General features: G+C 46.9%; 1 protein-coding gene across 7 annotated transcripts in view; it reads left to right on the forward strand.

Annotated features, from left to right (window-relative positions):
• PIGG (phosphatidylinositol glycan anchor biosynthesis class G) overlaps positions 1-20,115 on the forward strand; it is a 36,522-nt gene extending 16,407 nt beyond the window's left edge. Inside the window, exons 7-13 of one of the 7 annotated variants that reach the window (XM_055139713.1) lie at positions 1,665-1,882; positions 2,193-2,474; positions 5,178-5,632; positions 13,833-14,024; positions 17,095-17,404; positions 18,253-18,416; positions 19,446-20,115. In XM_055139713.1, the coding sequence (XP_054995688.1) occupies positions 1,665-1,882; positions 2,193-2,474; positions 5,178-5,632; positions 13,833-14,024; positions 17,095-17,404; positions 18,253-18,416; positions 19,446-19,656 (1,832 nt within the window). In that variant the 3' untranslated portion in view covers positions 19,657-20,115. Of the gene's footprint in view, positions 1-1,664; positions 1,883-2,192; positions 2,475-5,177; positions 5,633-12,961; positions 13,229-13,832; positions 14,025-16,140; positions 16,390-17,094; positions 17,405-18,252; positions 18,417-19,442 lie in introns of those variants that run through there. The other 6 variants (XM_004617436.2, XR_008630264.1, XR_008630265.1 and 3 more) reach the window with 6 other exon arrangements.
• Positions 20,116-20,542: the final 427 nt, after the last annotated feature.

A 20,542-nucleotide genomic window follows, 5' to 3' on the forward strand; every position in this document is an offset into this window, starting at 1 on the left:
GCAGGGAGTACTCCTGAACACAGAGCCAGGAGTAAGCCCTGAGACAAACACATATGGACCAAACAAACAAAAGGGGTGGGGGGGAATATCAGTCGGTCATGAGGAAAAGGGTGAACTAGGGGATGGTGAGTGCAGGTGGCAAGGGCGTTGGGGCAGACCTGGCCTTTCCGTAGGGAAGTGTCTGTACATTGCGTGAAGGACTAGAGGCCAGAGTAGCTGAAACAAAGAACTGGGGTAACCCAGAACCCTGGAGGTGGAGGCAGGGAGCTGTGAGTGCTTTTCAGCTTTGGTGTCCCTTTCTTTCAGGATCATGTGAGGATTTGTAGTAAGGCTTCCTACAAGGCCTAGAATCTTCACTTTCAAGGACTGTAGCAGACACCTGTGTGGCGGCTTCTGCTTGTGCAGTAGGAGGAAAGCAGTTAGTCTGGAGCTGAGGGCCAAACTGTAGTCATGGAGTAAGGACAGATAGGTCCATTCTGGATACAGTTAGCAGTAGGGATGTGGCTTGTGTGCACAGTATATGTAAGAGTGAATCAAAGACACCGAGTTCTCCACTGAACATGAAAGAATGGAAGTGGGGATAGTTGTGGGAGGAGGAGCAGAGTTGTCAGATGGGCCTCAAGAAGGTAGGATTGATTTCAAGGAAGCCATGTAAAGGAGTTTCAGGGATCTGGACATTGGCCCAGTGGCATACATACCTTCTGCCCAGCCTGAGGCTGCAAGCCTCAACCCTGGTGCTGCCCTGCACACCTGAGGCAACCATGGTCCCTCGCTCTTGGGCTTCCAAGGGTAAGGGCCCTGCAGGTGGCTCAGTGGCATAGAAAGTACCAGGACAAGTGTGCAAGCGAGATGGATCCCAGGTGCTACCGCTGCGCTGAGGGGACCCTGAGAGTCCCACTGCCTGAGATTCTGCAGCCAAGAATAACCAAACAAGAATGACGAGGTGGAAAGAGTGAGTAGCTCTGTTAATTCTGCTCAAGGTGAAATTAAATGAAGAATGAAGAATTGACTGATCTGCCCCAAAAGATGGCACGGTGGTTAATGTGCTCGTCTTGTGTGCAGCTGGCCCTGGTTTGATCCCTGATGCTGCATATGGTCCCTGAGCACTGTCAGGAGTGATCACTGCACACCACTGGGTATATGCTACCCACTACCACCACCCCAGGAAAAAAATACTGACTGTGCGTGTCACATGTGATATTATTGGCAGCTTTTTCAGGAGCATAGCATGAAGAATGCTGGGAGAAAGCCTGGCTGGAATGGAAAGTGAGTGTAGAGAGAGTAGATTTGCAACTCTCACAGGAGTAGGGAAAGGAACTTGACCATGCAGCTGTGAGTACAGGGCTGGGCAGAGGTGGAGGCTGCTGAGTTTCCGTGCCAGCACCAGCATCGTCAGCCAGACAGAGGAGCTCTTGACTGAAGGATCCTCCCTCAGGAGTAGTGTCTCATCATCAGCTGTCAAGCATTACCACATGCCATTCATGAATGTTTGGGTTGTTGAGGGAAGGTTTGGTTTGGATGGTTTGTTGAACGCAGCCCCCTGCAAGGCCAACACCTTACCCACGGTACTGGCGCTCTAGCGATTCTTCAATACCTGAATACTTTGACATGATTGTAGATATGCATATCCATGATACATCTGTTTAACCTTTTCCTCTTGTTAGAGCCTGGATTTGAGCAGTTTAAAATGTCAGAAAGGTTGCATGGGAACTGGATCAGACTGTTCTTGGAGGAGAATAACTCAGAAGTCCTTTCCAGCCTGGGAAGCAAGGTTCGCCGGCAGTACCTGGCGGCTCTGAAGACCCTGAGCCTGTCCCTGAGCAGACAGGTGGCCCAGTACGACCTGTACTCGATGATGGTGGGCACAGTCATGATTTTGGAGGTAAGTTGGTAGAAGGGAGATGTGGCTGAGCAGCCCACGTGACTGCTAACTGAGAAAAGTACATCTTTGAGCATGTAAAATAGTGTTGGCCTGAGTGAATGAGTGTTAGTCCTGAGTCCGCCAGTGTTCGATAGTATTGTCAGAGGCTTCAGTCTGCATTGCTGCAGAAGTGCCTTCTTGGCGTTGAACTAGCACATGCTCTAGTAAGCATTGGCCCTTCCCTTTCCTCCCCTGAGATGTGGAGACAGGCTGTTTTCAGGAAAGTCCCCCAGCCCAGCACTGCTGACACCACTTTTGTTTTCTGTTCCAGACTCTGATCCTGCTCTTGCTCAGTGTGCCACAAGCACTGAGCACCAGGGCTGATGTCGAAGTCCCTCTCCTGTCCCCCGTGTTTTCTCTTCTCTTTTACTTGATGTTCCTGTTTTTTCTGGCTGTTCATGTCATTGTGTGCACCTCAGCTGAGAGTTCCTGCTATTTCTGTAGTCTTTCTTGGCTGACAGCAGCGGGAGTGATGCTGTTGATTTCCGCTCTGCTCTGTGCGGTGGTGTCTGCTCTCACCAAGATGTTTGCCAGTGGACAGCTTCTGAGGAAGGTAAGGCTGCTGCCTAGGGGCCTGACATTATTTCCTGTTGTTTCAGCTAGTCTTTCACCTACCAGACAGTGGGTGAACCCTTTGTAGACCAGGTACAGAAGAAAGGAACACCGCTCCGGACTCCCGAGCATATTGCCTCCGATACTCAGATATGTATTGTTAGATTACAGGTGTGGCCCCTTAGTTGGGAAGATGTCTGGGACTGGAGATACAGTACAGCAGGTACGGTACTTGCCTTGCTTTGAGGCGGCTTAGGTTCAATCCCCGGCACCCATATGATTCCTCTAACCCCAGCAGGAATGATTCCTGTCCTAATGAAGACCCAAATACAGTGGAAACAGAGAACATGCACTGCAGGAGAAAAATTCAGTAGGAAAGTTGGCACTTTCGGGGCCTGAGGTTTGGGATAGGAAGGGAGTAGCGCCTGTGGTGGAGGGAAGCGTGGGTCGGGGAGGAGGAGGTGGTGCTGAGAGGGGTAAAGTGCCGTGTATGAAACCACGTCAGTAACAGTACTGCAAACCAGGTATAAGTGCAAACACATATATTTTAAAAAAGAAAAGCAGAGTGAGCATCTTGTAGAAGCAGACTGGGGGAGACAAGTGAGGGAGGGGCGCATTGCTCCAGGGAAGGGATGCAGTAACAGGATCAGTGTTAAAACACTGTGTGCCTAAAACCCAACCAGGAATAATTTTTTAAAATTTATGGTGACTTTAAATCACGAATTACAAATTATGAAATCCCGTTGATCGTCGATTTCTCGAGCGGGCTCAGTAACCTCTCCATTCACCCTTTCCCTGAGATCTTAGAAGTCTCTCTCGACTTGGCCCTCCCAATAATGAAAGAGCACTGGAGGCTCTTTCAGGGTCAGGGGAATGAGATCCACCTGTTACTGGCTTTAGCATGTGAATACACCATGGGAAGCTTGCGAGGCTGTCCCATGTGGGCAGGAAACTCTCAGTAGCTTGCCAGTTTCTCCCAGAGGGACAAGTAGGTTATAAGATATCGCTTCTGGGAGCTTGCTTTTAAGTCTCTGGATGTTGGCCGTTGATGGGATTACACACACCTGGGTTCCTCTCCTGGTACCTTCATGTGTGAGGCTTGTCCGAATGTGTGGAGAGGGGCCTTCAGCATGGCTGTGACTAGGTTCTGGTGGTCTTTGCTGCCAGGAGCTCTGCTTGGGGCAGGGAGGGAAGCTGGAGCCCATCCCCTCCGAGTCTCTTGCCCGCACGCCTGGCTGTCTTCCCCAGGGCCCCTCAGAGGGGATGGGCTCCAGCTTCCCTCCCCACCCCGAGCAGAGCTCCTGGCGGCCAAAGACCACTGGAACCTAGTCACAGCCATGCTCAAGGCCCCTCTCCTCAATGACTTTTTTAAAAAAATTTATTTTATTATTATTTTTTTTTTTTAAAAAAAGAAGTGATCCCAGAGCACAGTGCCAGGAGTGATTAAACCATGAACACTACTAGTGTGTCCCAAAATGCCAAAAAGAGGGGCTGGAGCGATAGTACAGCGGGTAGGGCGTTTGCCTTGCACACAGCCAACCCGGGTTCGATTTCCAGCAGCCCATATGGTCCCCTGAGCACTGCCAGGAGTAATTCCTGAGTGCAGAGCCAGGAGTAACCCCTGAGCGTCACCAGGTGTGACCCAAAAAGAAAAAAAAAATGATGTGACAGGCCATGGGGACTGTAACAAGAGGCTGTACAGAGATGCTGATCACAGACTAATAGGCACCTAGCTATAGCAAATGCTCTCTCAGCAGGGCGCCTGCACTGCAGGAGAAGAAAAGACGTTTCAAAAAGGAGAGTCACATTCCAGGCAGAGCAAAAGGAAGCCGTGGGAGGCAGCCCCAGGGGCCTCTTTCTGTTGTACCCTCACTGAACACAATGCTCCAGTATTTACCACATGGTAGCAAGTGGTAGTGATTGTGTCCTTGTTTTTATTTTGAGACACTAGTGATTTAACCCAGGTTCTTCCACAGAGGAAGTCTGCGCTTTACACTGAGCCACATCCCTAGCCTTGAGTCCCCATTTTTTTTTGGGGGGGGGTCACACATGGCTCTGCACAGGAGTTACTCCTGGCTCTGCACTCAGGAACTATCCCTGGCGGTGCTCAGGGGACCATATGGGATGCTGGGAATTGAACCCAGGTCGGCCGCGTGCAAGGCAAACGCCCTACCCGCTGTGCTATCGCTCCAGCCCCGAGTCCTCATTTTTAACTTTAAGTATTTTAAGCTAGTTTCTTTAAGGGAGACTAATATAATACTGTGTCCAACTATTTCGGTGGAAGCTTTCTGGATTTCTGGAAGACTAGTCTGGTAGGTTCTGTCCTGGGCATTCTGTGGTTTTAAGTAGAACCAACTAAAACCCAGGATTCCAGAAGGCAGGGAAGGGGCATGAGTTTGCTCTTCCTGGAACTGTTGTTGGAAGCTTTCCAAGCGCCAGCACAGCCGCAGTGGTTTGGTCTACACATCCATGATCTTGCCGTCAGCTCTGACTTGCAGTCTAGACTAAAGACTCTATGCTAATCCCCTGACAGTGCCTAGGTGGCTGGCTTGTCCCGCAGGCAAAGGGGAGAGGTCCTGAGAAGCGTCTGTTACCTGTTACCTGCCATACATCAGATCTTGTGAGAAGGAATTTAGGGACATACACCAAGACACATAAAAATGTTTTGAGTTTTCCCTTATAAAATAAGTTTTCTCTTTTACAGAATTCAGCTCATTCCAGCTCACGGTGGTCAGAGTTAGATCTTCTCATCCTACTGGGGACTGCGGGCCATGTCTTTAGCCTGGGTGCGAGCAGCTTCATCGAGGAAGAGCACCAGACCTGGTACTTCCTTGTCAATACCCTCTGTCTAGTGTTGTGTCATGAAATCTATCGAAACTGCTTCCCGGGTGACCACTGTGAACCTCCCTGCCACTCACACCGGGAAGAATTGCAGAGTGCCGTGCCAGCTCTGCAGAGCCAGGACACCAGGTGTGACAAGTTGATACTCCACAAGGTGCACCAGAGTCCCTCGCCCTTGGATTCACTCAGAGGTTATGAGAAGTGGATGGTGTTGGCGAGCCCGTGGGTGATACTCACTTGCTGCCGGCTGCTGCGATCGCTCAACCAGACTGGTGTGCAGTGGGCCCACCGGCCTGACGTGGGACATTGGCTCACCAGGTAAGAGCGTGACCTTAGGCCATGCTCCACCGCTGACCATTCATGTGCAGAATTGGCTTTTTCAGAGTTTAGATTTACCTTTCCTATTCAGATAGAAATTATATTGGAGATCTGAAGAAATCAAGAAATATGCAGTAACCCCTACATGGATGTGAATTGGCGATAGCCTATTGCTTGGGATTTTTATTGCTGAGTCACTGCAGTTGTTTGTGTTTTGAGGCCTGTGTGTTTTTTCATTATAATTATAGCAGATACGGAGTTTTCTTTTTCTGCCACCTCACGCTTGGGCCAGGGCTGAGAGGGGCATACGGTTAGGATTCCCTAGGAGTTGGCTTGGCCTTTTGTGCGTCTCCCTTCTCATCCTCCCTCTTCTCTCTGCCTCCCATTGAAGAGGCAGCTATATACCTTGGAACCTGGGGGCGAGGCGGGGGCAGTGGCGGGTGAGTCCTATCACAGGTGGCCAGGGACTTGGTAGGGAGCATTGCAGGTAAAGAGAGTGGGAGTCAGCAGAGAGAACTAGGACAGAGACAAAGTGGTCATTTTAGTCATTAAGTCAGCGCAGACTTAGAAAAGGGAGAATGGCAGATGCGAGGGTCCTGCGAGCGACACCGTCGAAGGTGGCTGTCTAGTCTCCGTGTAGTGATTCCAGCAGTGAGTTGGGCTCAGGACAGTGGCATACATTCTTACCTGTGGGGGTTTATGTTTGTTTTTGTTTATGGGCCACAACTGGAGGTCTATTTCCTTTTTTTTTTTTTTTTTTTTTTGCTTTTTGGATCACACCCAGCGATGCACAGGGGTTACTCCTGGCTCTGCACTGTGGAATTACCCCTGGCGGTGCTCAGGGGACCATATGGGATGCTGGGAATCGAGCCCGGGTCGGCCACGTGCAAAGCAAACGCCCTACTCGCTGTGCTATTGCTCCAGCTCCTGGAGGTCTATTTCCATTGATACTTGGGACCATGTGGTACTGGGGTTCCAACCCAGAACTCCTACATGAGAAGCCTCCAACCCCATGAGTCCTTTTTTCCCCATACCACCAATACCCAACTTTTTTTTTTAACTAGTGCCAATTTTTTTCATATTTTGTTTGTTTTGGGTTCTTTGAGTTTGGGGCCCCACCGTAACCCCTGGATCTGCACTCAAGAATCATTCCTGATGGTGCTCAGGGAACCATATGGAATGCTGGGGGTTAAACCCAGGTTGGCCGCGTGCAAGGCAAACGCCCTACCTGCTGTGCTATCGCTCTGGCCCCTCTTGCTTTTTTAAACTATTATTTTAGGCACCAAGATTTACAGAACTGTTAATGTATGGTTTTATGCATAAAAGATTCTAGCACCACACCCTCCTCCCATGTGTCCGCTTCCCTCCATCATGGCCCCAGTGCTCCCTCGATTCACTTTCCTCGTCACCACCCCCACCGTTGCCTTGCCGTCAGATGCCTAGTGAAGACCAGTTCTTGGTTTATGTTGCTTTGGGGCATTTTTTTTATTCCCCTACTGTGTTTGCTTGTATCCTGAATATGAGAAAGATTATTCTGTGTCTGTCCCTCTCTAAATTCACTCAGCGTGGTACTCTAGATCCATCCATGTAGCAGCAAATTTCATAATTTTATCATTTCTTGTAGCCAAGTGTGTATGAGGACAATTGTGTATGAGCACCATTGTTTTTTTAAAGAAATTATCATATGTCCTTGGCATTTGGATTGTTTTCGGATTTTAGATCTGTGAACAGTGATGCAACATAGTCGCACAAATGTCTTCTGAATAGAGTTTTAATGTCGTTGGGAAAGATGCCAAGACTGGAATTGCTGGGTCAGATTATGCATCTTTAAAGGAGTAAATTCAGTAACAGGAAAAGGCAATACTTATTTCTAATAGTATTGGAGGAATTCAAGTGAACAGAGTATGATTTTATTTTTTTATTATTTTTTATTTTTTTGCTTTTTTTTGGGTCACACCCGGCGATGCACAGGGGTTACTCCTGGCTCTGCACTCAGGAATCACTCCTGGTGGTGCTCAGGGGACCATATGGGATGCTGGGAATCGAACCCAGGTCGACCGCGTGCAAGGCAAACGCCCTACCCGCTGTGCTATTACTCCAGCCCCCCAGAGTATGATTTTAAACCAAATATAGTAGAGAAATAAAAGGTAGAGGAAAAACTCGGGGTGGCAGGGGGCTGCTTCCAGACCCTCAGGCCAGCATAGTCCTTTTGGAAGGTGCCTGGAAATATGTATCAGACGCTATCACAGTCACTGTCACTGTCATCCCATTGCTCATCGATTTCCTCGAGCGGGCATCAGTAACGTTTCATTGTGAGACTTATTGTTACTGTTTTTGGCATATCAAATAAACCACGGGTAGCTTGCCAGGCTCTGCCGTGTGGGCGGGATACTATCGGTAGTTTGTCAGGCCCTCCGAGAGGGGCGGAAGAATCGAACCTGGGTCGGCCACGTGCAAGGTGAACGCCCTACCGCTGTGCTATCTCTCCAGCCCATCAGAGGATATAAAATTACTTATTTCAAGTAATAATTTGACCAAATTATTCTGGTAGAAAATGCTTCCCTAGTGTTGATGGCATTCATGAACCCTTGACAGCTCCAGTAGTCACAGTTCACAGTTTTGGGTGTCTAGTATGTCTCTGCCCCCTTTTTTTTTTTTTTTTTTTGGCTTTTATTTTGTTTGGGGGCCACATCCAGTGGAGCTCAGCAGTCACTTCTGGCTCTATATTCAGGAATCACTCCTGGTGGTGCTCCACCATATGAGATGCCAAGGACGGAACCCAAGTTGACCTTGTGCAGGGCAAGCGCCTTACTCACTATATACCATCATTTGGCTCCGTGTTTCCATTCTCACAGCTAAAGTGCCTGAAGAGAGGATGCTGGCCAGCCCGGAGCCGAGACGAGGCTCTGCCAGAGTTAGGACCAGAGCCTGACTCGGGAAAGTGGATTATTGGACTGCACAATGGCCTCATTTCTCTTTCTTCTTGTTGTTTTAGGTTTTGTTTGAACTTAACAAAAACTTCCTCCTGACTATTCGCCCTGGGATCACTTTTTGCAGTGCTTACGGCCCCTTATGCAGTGCTGTGGATCAAACCCAGGTTATATGCAAGGCAGGCACACTACTCTATACTTTCTTTCTGGTTCCTCTATTTTATTTTTATTTATTTATTTATTTTTAATTATTCCCTTCAGGAGAATTTGCTGACACCCACCAAACTCTGCTCCTCTTGAGGGGGTGACTATGTCCACTGAGCCCACCACTGCTACACTGGACCCAGCCAGTCATTATTCTGAGTCACTGTCCCGTGGTGACCTAAGGTCCCCTGGTGCATTTGAGGCCTATGACTGTCCCTCCCCCTTGCCAATGGATGAAGGAATGGGGGCCACAGGGCTGGTTGGTAATCAGTGGCATTTATTTAAATCTCTGAGCATTAATTATAGAGAAACACCTGTTACACATAGGTATGGTTGAACATTAACATAAACGGTGAACAGATGGGAAGCTCTTCCTTCAGGGGAAATTCTAGGAGATCCACCCAAGGACAGAATATCATCTGAGGGTTCCAGCATTCTAGATTTCTGCTAGATTTGCCCAAGGGTGTAATTCTAACTAAGGGTGTATTGCTTTCTCCTTTCCTTTGCTGGTAATCTATTTAAACCATCATATTAAATTTGCTTAATATTTCTAGTCATTTTGCATGAACACAGATACAGACTTTATACCCAAGATTTATGTATTTTTAATTAATTTATTTTATTGAATCACCATGTGGAAAGTTACAAAGCTTTCAGGTTTATGTCTCAGTTATACAATGCTCAAACACCCGTCCCTTCACCAGTGCCCATATTCCACCACCAAAAATCCCAGTATACCTCCCACCCCCCCACCCCACCTGCGTAGCTGATAAATTTCACTTCATTTTCTCTTTACCTTGATTACATTCCATATTTCAACACAAACTCATTATTGTTGGAGTTTCCCCCGAAAAAAAAAAGCCCTGCTAACAAGGAAGCATTTGATAATTAGTTTTCCATTCCTGAGAATGAAGAGATATGAAGTCGCGCGGCCGCAATAGCAATAGGTTTGGGAGTTCTGTATTTTAGTATTTTAGTAACTAAGTCCAGGGAGATTTATATTAGGAATTGCATCATTTCCCTTCCTGGGGCAGCATGGGGCTATGGCTTAGTTCACAGTCAAGAGACATTTCTGCAAGCAGCTGCTGGTATCAAAAGTAGTCTAGCTGGCCTCCAGATCGTGGTCGATCAGCATCAGAGCGACCACACAGACGTGTGGCTGCCCGGATCACATCTCGGCAGAGAGCACACCGGTATCGCCCCCGTCCCGAGATCAAGCCCGCATCCCGCTGTTGCAAATTCATACCTCTTTTTTTCCCAAGCCACCAAGTTCATACCTCCTTAATGGTCCTTATAAAATGGCGAATGCCACGCCATTTCCCCGAAAAGGGGACAAAAAGCTGAGAAAGAAAGACCTTTCCCCTCCTTGGCCAGCGTGGGACTATGGCTTAGTTCACAGTCTAGAGACATTTCTACGAGCAGCTGCTGGTACCACAAGTAGTCTAGCTGGCCTCCGGATCATGGTCGATCAGCACCAAGATTAAATTTAAAAGGTGGCTTTTCTTGGGGACATCTTGCTATACTGCCCAGATTACAGTCCTCAGGCCAGGTTAGTTTTTCCTCACCTTTAACAGGGCCTTTATTCAGTTAATTCTTTTTTGGATTATGACAGAGTTTGTTCCATGACCATGCTCTTAATTTATCATACTTTTTGTGGCACTTAGACTATCCCTTCTCAAAGCCAGGATAGCTTATGGCTTGCCCTGGGTCCATCCAGTCCCTCAGCCTGACCTACCTTTCGGGATGTTAGGAACTAAGGGCAGCTGAGGCTTTAGTCAAGTAAATATGGTGGATGCCCAGGAGTAAATATTATTTGGAGTCAGTTAACTCCCATGTTACAAAAGCATAGCATTAACTGTTTTTCTGTGTCTATATAAAAAGGACATTGCTCTAAAGTAAGCAATGCAAAGAACAAAGGAAAGAGAAAAGCAATATTTCACTTACATGTATAAAATCCAGAGCCATAAGAAGGTTTGACTTTATAAGGTACAGTGCCTGATTTGGAGATATTTGTGACTAACAGATAGGTGAAGAAGAGCACAAAGGAGAAGTTAAAGATAAACACAGAGGATTGAGAGTGCCCTGGTGGAACTGGGTCTGCCTCAAGAGCATTGTGGTGGGTATAACTTAATTACCTAAGCTCCCTGCAGGAGGAGCAAGGACAACCCAATGTTAAACCTGAAATACTTAGAACTATAATCCAACAACAGCCCTTCCTTCCTTCCTTATCTTGATTTTTCTGATATAGTTGGTAAAGACCCTTTAACAGTGTCTCATTCTGAGGCTGGAGCGATAACACAGTGGGTAGGGTGTTTGCCTTGCCTGCAGCAAACCCTGGTTCAATTCCCAGCATCCATATGGTCCCCTGAGCACCACTAGGAGTAATTCCTGAGTGCAGAGCCAGGTGTGACCCAAAAAGCAAATAAATAAATAAATAAAGCAATAACGGGGACTGGAGCCATAGTACAGTGGGTAGGATGTTTGCCAACCTGGGTTTGATCCCCGACATCCCATATGGTCCCCCGAGCACCTCCAGGAGTAATTTCTGAGTCACAGCTGGAAGTAACACCAGAGTATTGCCAGGTGTGACCCAAACAGCCAAAAAGTAAGTAAGTGAATAAAAGGGCAATAACGAAGGACTTCCCAGAGTGAGAACTAATGCAGTACCTGGCTTAGTTTGCCAACCACGGCCACCTCATGGCTGAAGGACCCATGTAGAAATACCGGCCACATCTTCCATTTTTTGTTCATGAGTGTAGACCTTGGCAGACAGCTACTCGTACCTTTGACTCTGTGTCGGCCTTTGAGAGGATGACCGATGTGAACAGAAAACCCCTCCTTTTCTCCGCCCTAGGACAGCTGCCTGCTGCTCTGCACCGTCTTCCCACCCTGCAGGGAATCCGTCTGCTCAAGGGAGACATGCAGGGCCCAGGAATAGGGTGTGCCCTGACAGTCATCGTGTCTGGGCGAGGCTAGAGGGAGCCAGGAGACAGGGCACACCTGGGCGGCGCTTGGGGCCAGCAGTACCTGGGGCCCACGTGACGCTGGCGTGAGACCCAGCCCTCACCAGACAGGGCCTGTGCCGCAGCCCCTCGAGCCGCCTCCTCAGCCCTCAGCCATGCAGAGCTGAGGCGAGGCACCATTTGTGGAAGAAATGAGAGCTCAGTTTAGCAGCACTTTATTTTAAGAACCTTTGAATTTAAATAACAGTTTTCTTTACTTCATTTATTTTTGTTTCAGAAAACTCAGCTTTTATTATATTTATGTGTATATAGAGAGAGATTATATGTTTAGTTTTGTTGTAACAAAGCAACAAGCAGCTTTAATGTTCTGGCATTTAAAACTGAGTGTCTTTCTACTTGACTGAAACAAAAAGAAAATTTAAGAGTAAACAGGAACAAGATTGCAACAGAGAATGTCACTTCTAAATAAAATCCTACAGGTTCTGCTGATTTTCCCATATGACAGGGCTCAGGTCATCATAGGCAGAGAAGTTTAAGTGCATCTTAAACTGCAAGGATGTCGGTAACGTTGAAACTTGCCACGGGAGCCGTGTTGTCAGGCTTCCATTTAACCTAATTAAGCATCTCAAAACCACCCTTGGATGGCTTTAAATAACCTCATTTAAAAAACATTTTTCTTCTTTTTCCATTTTCACATAGAGGCACAGTATAATAGCTGAGCCCATTATTCAGATTTCGAAGGAGGAAAGAGGCCGGAATTCTATGGTCTCCTGCATGGTGCACGCACCCACCAGCTTTCAGCAGAGCTAAGGAAGCAGGTTTTCTTTCATTCCCACATAGCATGGTTGTGTTGATTCCATAAAGTTCCTGTTGAAATGAGAAGCGATAAAAATGAGTTTGGAGCAGAAAGAAATTCTTTCCCTATTGCATTCTGTTAAAGGTATTTCCCCAAAATTAAGATGAGAACGATAATGTAAAGAGAGACATCAAAAACTGAACACACAGTGCCAGGCAAGGGGGCAGGTAGGGGACAAAAGGGACGAAAAGAAAAAAGATGAACTTACTCCCAGGAACTGGAGAAAATGTAAAATGGAAGATTGGAATCCATTGGTGTTCCATTAGTCATTTCTTCCTTTCTCTCCTTTTCCCTCATCGTCGTCTTCATCTTCACCTTCATCCTCATCCCTTTGTTTATCTATGTCTTCCAATCCTCTGTCACCATTTATGTCAAGAACCAAGTAGTATTGTAATGGATTTGACCAAATATCATCTCTGATGACCTCGCCTAGCTCCTCCGAACGTGCATCTGAATGGCCAGTGAGCCAAGTGAAGAAGCCCTCTGGTTCCTCATGCTGTCTCTTCCTGCCAGCCTTGTTCTGCGTTTGACTTGAACATTTCGTCAGATCCTTTCCAGATTTCCATTTGATTTCAGTGGACTTTGAAGATGGATTGCCACTCACATTCAGATGAAATTCCTTAGAAAGAACTTGATTTTCGAAGTAAGGGTTTTCATCAAAATAGAAGTCTATTCTGTAACCTGATTTAATATCTTCAAATTCCGTTACCTCAACTGTTGTCAAATAACGCAACGCCTCCTCATCCTCCTCCCCAAGCAGTGCTGACACTTGTGGATGGTTGACAAGTGTTGTTACCCAAAATTTGGGGATTTTGGCAATCACTTCCGACCTCTTCTGAAGGAATGGTTGGTAGAGTTTGTTATATTTCTGTTCTATTTTTAAAATCTCTTCACTAGCTTGTTCATTAAGTCTGTCTATTTCATTTTGTACTTCTTCAATATGTTCAATTGCTTCTTGCTGCTCTTTCTCTCCCTTCTTCAAATCCAGAGAGTTTGAACCTTCCTCCATCTTGAGAGCAGCAGGGAACCTTGATTTCTTTGTTGGAGGCTGGAATGCGGCCTGGCGTTTGTGAGCCATGCCAAGGGTCAAATCCACAATATAGTCCTGACTCGGGAAAGCAGGCCTGGAAGGAGCTGGCCGTTCTCAGAATCAGCAGTTAAAGTTCTTAGAAAGCCACTTGGCTTAGATTCATTACATCACTTGTGAGACCAACTTCTAATGTTCGGCATTTTCCATTTTGTTTCAGCTCTGATCATAAAGCTGCACTCTCCGTTCTGTCTGCCCTTTCCCTCGTCATGATCTTTGTGTTGGTTCAAAGGAAGTGCTCCCCAATTTCCAAAGTAGCCATGGTCCTGGGCCTGCTCAGTGTCTACTGCTACAGGGCAGCCATAGGAAATGTATTGTTACCGTGGCAACAGGACAACAAGGCCCTTTCACAGTAAGTGCTACAGACATAAATCTGCTTTTAGATCTCTTATAGTGTTCCGGTTTGAAAAGTTCCGTGCACCTTCTAGAACTTGGGTTGGAGTCTGGTCATTGTTAACTTATTCCATCAATAGTTCCTAAAGCCTGACAATTGAGAGCAGTTCTCAATGAACTGATTCCATTGCCTTCTATGTTTTGGTAGGAGATCTCCTACCCACTTAACTTTGGAGTGAGGTTTAGATTTTTGTAATAAGAGGATCTTGAACCAGGAGAAATAGCTCAACAGGCTGGACACATGTTTTACATGTGATCGCCCCATGTTTGATAATAACAATGAATGCATGATTCATAGTACTCGAAAACAAAGTGTGACGAAAGTGAAGCTTTCTCCTAATTTCCAGAAGCTCCAAGAAAAACTCCGACTGAGTAAGGGTTTTGTCACGTATACCACTTCTCCACATCATAGTGACATCGCCTGTTTTTAAAGGTTCTATGGTGGGTTCAGCAGAGTGGTTCCTGAGGCCCTTTATAAGGCATGAACTTTGTGTACATCTCTCTGACTTGGCATTCTCAGCAGAATTCATCTCGAATACAACTAGATATGAGGCTTCAGAATGGGATGCAGGCAGCAATCTAAAGTACTGCTTATAGCTGCAAATGGTAAAAAAATAAAAAATTTAAATCTAATTTTAAAGCCAGAGTGGCCAACCGCCATGAGATACACATCTGAGTTAGAGTAAAGCTCTACTAACATTTTGTAACCATTAAGAGGTGGTTAGTATTCTGTTTTCATTGAACTCATAAGGATGCAAGAAAATAGGCTATGAAACCAGGTCCGAGAGAGATAGTACAGCGGTTAAGGCACATGTCTTGCATGCAGCCAACACTGGTTCTGTTCCCAGCACTGCATGGTCCCCTGAGCACCCCTGAGAGCAATCCCAAAGCATGAAGCCCAGAGTAAACCTGAGTACTGGTGGGTGTTGATCAAAAACAAAAATTTAAAACGAACCAAAAAAATCCCATAGAATGTCACCATGTACTTGAACTTACACAAAGTGGACATATTTTGTCATGGGATCATAGGTAAGTTGTTACCCTTTCTCTCCCCCCTCCCTCTCATACATATACATATGTATAGTTTTTTGGGTCACATCAGGGGATGTTCAGGGGTTACTCCTGGCTCTGTACTCCAGAATTACCGGGGATCAAACCAGGGTCAGCCGCTTGCAAAGCAAACACCCTACCCACTATACTGTCGCGCTGGCCCCCTCTATATTGCTTTTTTTTTTGTTCTTGCTGTTCCCAGGGCCCATGGTGGTGCTGGTGGGAGTGGGGCTGCAGGAGGAAGAGTGGGTCTCCAAGACCATGCCAGGCATTGCTCAGGAACCATTTGGTGGGACCCTCATACATGCAAGGCACATACTGTGCCCTTTATTGCTTTTCTAACCAGAGAATGCAAAGCAAATACCATTTGTGGTGACCAAGTTGAAGTGAAAGCTGAGTACTGTGGTCAGTAAGTGACATGGGGTGGGGCCTGCCTCAAAGCAGAAACTGTTGTGGAGAATCAGGGTGATTCCAATGGCCTGGTCAGACTGATGATAGCATAACAGGGTTTTATGCAAGGCTAGGAGATTCAGTGGGGAGTTAAACAGAAGGGTCAAAATGTGATAAATGGGGACAGAGAGGTCGTACAGAGGGCAGGGCGCTTGCTGTGGTAGATGACCCAGGTTCAGTCCCTGGCTTCCCGTATGGTCCCCCAAGCTACCAGTAGTGATTCTTGAGTGCAGAAGAACCAGGACTAACCTGAGAATCACCAGACATGGCCCCCAAATAAAACCAAACAAAAGGTGAAAAGCCGCTTATCCCCTCCCAGATCCATACACCTAATTTCATATCACTCACTTCAAGGCCACTTAAAATACCTGTTGTGACTGTAAGCACTCAAACATCGTTAGTGTCCAAAGTACAGACTGGTGCCCTGTCATACTGTGCTACTTGGTTCACATTTCTTGTAAAATGCTTTTGTTCCCCGCTCCAATTCATCCTGTTTTCCAACTCACCCTGTTTTTCCCTGATTCTAGATTCTCCCTGAATCTAGACTGCCCTAACAGCTGCTTTTCTCTTTACAGCCCCCAGTGCTGCTATCCATCGACACTTTGAAACCCACCTTTCCATTTGACCCCTTCTGCTTCTCCACTTAGAAGCCCAGAACTGGAAGGGAGTGGTGCTACCATGGTCCTGAGTGTGCAAAGTGACACATGGTTAGGACGGGAGGTGGCTGTGAAGGTCCTCTCTGCTCACCATCCAGCCTGCCCTATTATCTTGGGCAGAGTGCCCAGCCCGTTTTCCTAAAGATATGTAACCCTTTCTAAGGAAAGGTGAGAAAGGAAAGCTCAGTTTTTCAAAACAGATTATTTCTTTTAAAATTTGTTTGCTTAGAGTTGACTTTTCTAGGCTAATGGAATGTGATTTATGAAATGTATTAAGAGTATGTCTTAGGAACATGTGTTTTATATAAAATGAAATTCCTAGTAGTGTCATAAATTGCATTCTTTATAAATGATTGTAAATGAAGTGCTGACAAGTTTCATGTGCTAAAAACGTTACACAGCTTTTCTTGTTTAATTCAAGAGCAGCCTTTTGAGTTGTAATTTCCATTTTTTCTTAATTTTGTGGTTAATCAGGCTGGTCATTGGAAATCTTAATTAACTTAATTAATGGCATGCATATATGTACCTATGCAAGGTCTTATAAATCAGCCTTGACCTGCTTGATTAGCATTTGTGGACTTAGGGAAATTGGTCAGAGCTGGACATGACCCTGCTGCAGTGTGTTTACTCTCATCATAGAAGCAAGAAATGTTTTTTCTGGCTCATTCACACCGTGACGATTGGTCTTAAACTGTGAGGGCTCCTGGAGGCTGATGTGCAGAAGCAGACGCTCCTACGTGGGTGCGGTTACCTGGGAAGGGGTTTTGTGGCTTGTTTACTCAGCCTAGACAAGTACCTCTAAGGGGAAAGCAATACTTAAATGTTTCTGGCTGGGACTAATAAACTCAAGTTCCTTTTTCCCCCCACCCCCAGGGGAATCATCGAGGCTCGTCTTGTTTATGCCTTTGTCCTTGGTATTCTATTCATGGGCACCAGAAGCTTACTTAAATACCAGATGGTTGCTGCAGACGTCAGGGCCAAGACTGTGGGTCTGTGGGAGATCTATAGTGGATTAGCCCTGCTAGCAGCACTGCTCTTGCGGCCACATAACCTTCCCGTCCTAGTGTTCAGTCTCTTGATTCAGACCATCTTGACCACCTTTATCTGGAAGCCCCTGGGGCATGATGCAGCAGAGGTCACCATCATGCATTACTGGTTCGGCCAAGCCTTCTTCTACTTCCAGGTAAGGTCCCATTGTTAATGTGGGGTGGAAGACTGTTCACTTCTAATTTTGTTTTTTGTTTCTTTGTGCCAAACCTGGTTCTGCTCAGGGGCCACTCCTGGCTTGGTCCTCAGGATTGAGCATGTGCTCAGCCTATTAAGCTATTTCTCAGGTCTCCAAAGAGTTTTGGAGACCCAAGCGATGGCCCCTGCATATAAACTTTGTATATGTTGGCTGTCCTTTAGCTCTTCCTTGAGAAAATTTTGCTTATTTATAAATTGGAAAGTTAAAATATTTCTTCATAGAACCATGTGAGTATAACATGGTGAATTGTGCTTGACTTATTATGTATTTATCAGATACATTGAGTTCTGCAAGGTAAATTTCCCTGGTAGCGACACAGGGATGCCTAGTACAGAGTGTGGCCAACACAGGTGATAAGAAGGCAGTTCCCCAGTGGGTGCCATCTCTCCTCAGACAGCTACCAGTGGCCTCACTCCATCTCAGACACAAGTCGCTGAGTGGGAATACAGGAACTGACACCAAGGAAAGGACTGAGAAGCCAGACCTCCAGTTTCCCACCCCCAGCAGCTGCTCTGCCTCTCAGGGGCCAGCAGCATATTCCAAGGAGGAGGCCTGGGGGTGGTCTGTGGGGGGTCTGCAGAGAGACGTGGGCCAGTGCTGGAGTCCCCGCTGCTCACGAGCAGACTCACGTGAGGGGTGCAGACCTCAGATTTGTGTGTCTCTTCAGAGGTGCAAGATGCTTCATGCTCCTTGCTGGCAGGACACAGCAGAGGCTGGGCACGGGGACACCTTTCTGTCCATTTGGCTGTCGTGAGAACTAGTCAGCACGTCTCTCCGTCTTCCAGGGGAACTCCAACAGCATCTCCACGGTGGACATCTCCGTGGGCTTCGTGGGTCTGGACAGTTACGTGGAGATCCCAGCTGTGCTCCTGACAGCATTTGCCACATACTCGGGGCCTGTGCTCTGGGCCGTTCATTTAGTGAGCTTCCTGAGTTCAGAAATCAGCAGGTGAGTCCCCTCTCCTTCAGCACAAAAACTGATAGAAGCTTAATTCCTTTTCCCCTGTGCTTTGGGCCATACCCAGAAGTGCTCAAGGCTTGCTTCTGACTGTGCCCAGATACCATTTCTGGCAGGACTTGGGGCACCTTATGTGGTGCTGGGGATTGAGTCAGGGTCAGGATCATACACAATGGGGAAGATATTGCATGGAGTGAGGGCAGCAGAAGTATGTGGCATGGAGTCACCCCAAAGAGGCCACTCAGAGACTCGGCACAGTGTTGGTTAGAGGGAGGCAGAGAAAGGACTCAGGCCCCTGATCTTTAGGATCCTAAGGGGTGAGTGTAGAAGTGAGAGGGGATGCAGACCTCAGTGACTTAGAGTTGGTCACGGAGCCTAGTGGTTGCCTTAAACTCAGACTGTCTTCATGACACAGTTGCCTGTCACCACAGGGAGGACACTGCCATAATTTGGGGCAAGTTGTCCCTGTTTACGGCTTGCTTTTTCAGTTTTCCTGGTACTTGGGAGCCAGTTTATCAAACAAGCAGAATAAACAAGCTTCATGCTCCATCAGAAAGGATGAGGAGAGTTAGAAACGTGTCTCCTCCTTTGATACACTTGACATATTATTAGTATGGTAGACCATGCTGGTATTTATTAAATAAATGTATAAAGTGCAACATCTGAGGATACAGTCTTCAAAAATGTTTCAGATTGTACATGGCCAACCTGGTTTCAATCCCCACCCCATCCCCTGCACCTCATATGTATGGTCCCCCAAGGACTACCAGGAGTAATTCCTTGAGTGCAGAGCCAGGAGTAACCCATGAGCGTCACCAGTGTGACCCAAAACAAAAATAAAAATGTTTCAGAGACTGTAAAAAAGCAGTAGGGAAAATAGGCCTTCCACTGGCTCCTCAGTATGAGAGAGAGGGAGAGGGAGAGAGTGAGAGGAGCGAGAGGAGAAACAACAGACACACGCTCCCCCGTGACACAGAAATGGCCGATACTAACACGTGTTTCCCTTTCCATTGACAGCAGTTCCGCACCGAGTCATGCTTGCTTCTGCTACGCACTGATTTGTTCCTTTCCTGTTTCCACATACATCATTTTAGTGACATCCCTGCGTTACCATTTATTTATATGGAGTGTGTTTTCCCCAAAACTTCTTTATGAGGGGATGCATCTACTGATAACAGCTGCTGTCTGTGTGTTCTTTGCAATTGTGCATCAGACCAACATAAAATCTTAAACTACTGGAACACTGGGGAAATGATTTGGGGGGTGGGGGGCGTTTGTGCCACTGGTGATACTCAGGTCTGTCTTCTGGATCTGCACTCAGGGATCACTCCTGGCAGGATTTGGAAGACCATATATGGTGCTGGGGATTGAACCCAGGTCAGCTGCATGCAAGGCAGTTGCCCTACCTGGTGTACAGTCTCTGCAGGTAGGGCATTTGCCTTGATGCGACTGATCCGTGTTCAATGCCCAGGACCCCATATGGTTTCCCCAAGAGGAGTGATCTCTGAGCGCAGAACCAGGAATAAGCCCTGAGCACTTTAGGGTATGGCTGCCCTCCCTCCCTCCCCCGCAAAAAAAAAAAGAACTATTCTTAAAGTCCACTGTTTCCTTCACTAATTCATTCAAGTAATGTAAAGTCTTTAGATACAAAATCATTTTTTAAAAAAATACAAATTTTACTGTTTATGAATATCCTTGTTTTTTATTGTTGTACTTGAATTTAGATTAAATAGCGATTCAATAAAAGATCACTTTAAAATACTTAGTTTAGCCCATTTCTCCGCGCCCGCACCCCCAGAATGACTGACGAAGAGGACGGAGCTGCTTGGGACACCGGCAGCCCACCAGCAACCTGCAGTATGTGACTTGAGAGTTTCCGCCAGGTCCCCCGAGCGGGGGCCTGGCGTTTCTCTTTTTTTTTTTTCTTTAATCTATCTCTCTTCCCCTCAACCTCTGGGCACAGCACAGCATCTATCCCACTTCTGAGCACAAAATGGAGAGACGCACCCAAGTGCGCGGCGCGGCTGGCGGGGGATCGAGGGCGGGGAAGTACCGGTCTCCGCCCACATCGGACACTTAAAGAGAGTGCAGCCACGTGGGCTTTCCCATTTCTCCGC

Source organism: Sorex araneus, chromosome 5 (assembly GCF_027595985.1).
Source record: "Sorex araneus isolate mSorAra2 chromosome 5, mSorAra2.pri, whole genome shotgun sequence".
NCBI classification, from domain to species: domain Eukaryota; kingdom Metazoa; phylum Chordata; class Mammalia; order Eulipotyphla; family Soricidae; genus Sorex; species Sorex araneus.